This window comes from Triticum urartu, chromosome 3A, assembly GCF_056163025.1.
Source record: "Triticum urartu cultivar PI428250 chromosome 3A, HENAU_Tu73, whole genome shotgun sequence".
In the NCBI taxonomy this organism is placed as follows: Eukaryota; Viridiplantae; Streptophyta; class Magnoliopsida; order Poales; family Poaceae; genus Triticum; species Triticum urartu.
Window position 1 is genome coordinate 16,777,176 of NC_141875.1, and position 1,683 is coordinate 16,778,858.

At 48.2% G+C, this 1,683-nt stretch overlaps 1 protein-coding gene across 1 annotated transcript; it reads left to right on the forward strand.

The window, feature by feature from the left end:
- Positions 1-1,683, forward strand: LOC125529007 (expansin-A24-like). Its single transcript, XM_048693419.2, has 3 exons — positions 1-220; positions 748-1,072; positions 1,171-1,683. Exons 1-3 carry the CDS (start codon positions 61-63, stop codon positions 1,478-1,480), a joined length of 795 nt encoding a protein of 264 aa, XP_048549376.2. The 5' UTR covers positions 1-60; the 3' UTR covers positions 1,481-1,683.

A 1,683-nucleotide genomic window follows, 5' to 3' on the forward strand; every position in this document is an offset into this window, starting at 1 on the left:
AATCACACACGAGCAAACGCATCCATAGATACTTCAAGCCAGACGCAGCTAGCGGCAGATATGGCTCTAGCTCGAGTTGCTGCAGGGGTGCTGCTGGCGGCGATCGGCTGTGTGCTCTCTGTGGCCGCGGACAATCCGAGCACGACATCCCCGCAACCCTTCGTCTGGCAGAAGGCGCATGCGACGTTCTACGGCGGTGCTGACGCCTCCGATACAATGGGTAATCAACTAATCATTCAACTCACTGTTGGATATATGAGCAATTTACCAAATGATTTTATTAACAGAAATACTAGATAAAGCATGACTAATATAGAAGAGATAAAACAAGTCATGCGTTCTGACAGAGAGAAGGTAAATAGCCTCTGCATATATGAAGTAGAACCTAACATGTGTAGGACAAGGATTAGAACAAGGAACTGTGGCAGAACCTTTAACAGGAGCGCGCGTGGATATCCCTCTTGTTCTCATGCTCGTACAAGTGGGGAGAGAACCTCCCTTATAAGGAGGTCCAACTCCCACTCAACTAGCAATGTGGGACTAAACTTTTGTTTCACCTCTTGCCTTGCACAAATGGGTTGTGTGAACCTCTAGAATTTATTAGCAATTTCTGAAACTACTATTGGGCTAGGCCCAAAATAGACAAAATTCCAGCACTCACGCCTCTACATCAATCTAGTGCGTGCATGCCCGGTTCATCTTGTTCTTCTCTGCACTAACACTTGCGATGTGTTCTATGTATTGCAGGTGGCGCGTGCGGGTACGGCAACCTCTTCTCTGAAGGCTACGGGACGCGCACGGCGGCTCTGAGCACTGTGTTGTTCAATGACGGCGCCGCGTGCGGGCAGTGCTACAAGATCGCATGCGACCGGAAGCGAGCGGACCCGTTGTTTTGCAAGCCCGGCGTGACGGTGACTGTCACTGCCACGAACTTTTGCCCACCCAACGACGCCCTCCCCAATGACAACGGAGGCTGGTGCAACCCGCCACGGCCACACTTCGACATGGCCCAGCCGGCATGGGAGAAGATCGGTGTTTATAGAGGTGGCATCATCCCCGTCATGTACCAGAGGTATACATGCGCCTCTTATAAGTTTAAAATTTAGTCCAAAGTCATCGTAGCAACATATAACTTTAACTTTTCTCCATGCCACTGCCATACACATGCAGAGTTCCATGTGTTAAGCGGGGTGGCGTCAGGTTCAGAATCAATGGTCATGATTACTTCAATCTTGTGCTTGTGAGCAACGTTGGTGCAGCAGGCTCGATCAAGTCCATGGATATCAAGAGCTCTGATTCCAACGACTGGATGCCCATGGCACGCAATTGGGGCGCTAACTGGCACTCGCTGGCAAACCTCACCGGCAAGATGCTCTCCTTTAGACTAACCAACACTGATGGACACACGCTTGTGTTCAACAACGTTGTGCCGAAGGGATGGAACTTTGGGCAATCATTTGCTAGCAAGTTGCAATTCTAGTGAGCAATGTCTGCCGACCAATTAACTTACCAGGGCAAGTGACCGATTTGTGATCATTACACTGCATTGCGATGAAATGCAAGTTATGGTGGTTAATGTGTATGCTACTTATAGCACTGGTCTAATGTTACCATTCAATTTGTTCATACTCATTTGTGTAATTGGTAAGCTGTATATAGATCCAATTAAATTTATTGATTTCA

Coding starts and splice junctions, on each gene's coding strand:
- LOC125529007 (XM_048693419.2), top strand. CDS start 61: ATGGCTCTAGCTCGAGTTGCTGCAGGGGTGCTGCTGGCGGCGATCGGC. Junction 221..747: donor TGACGCCTCCGATACAATGG/GTAATCAACTAA, acceptor TATGTATTGCAG/GTGGCGCGTGCGGGTACGGC. Junction 1,073..1,170: donor ATCCCCGTCATGTACCAGAG/GTATACATGCGC, acceptor ATACACATGCAG/AGTTCCATGTGTTAAGCGGG.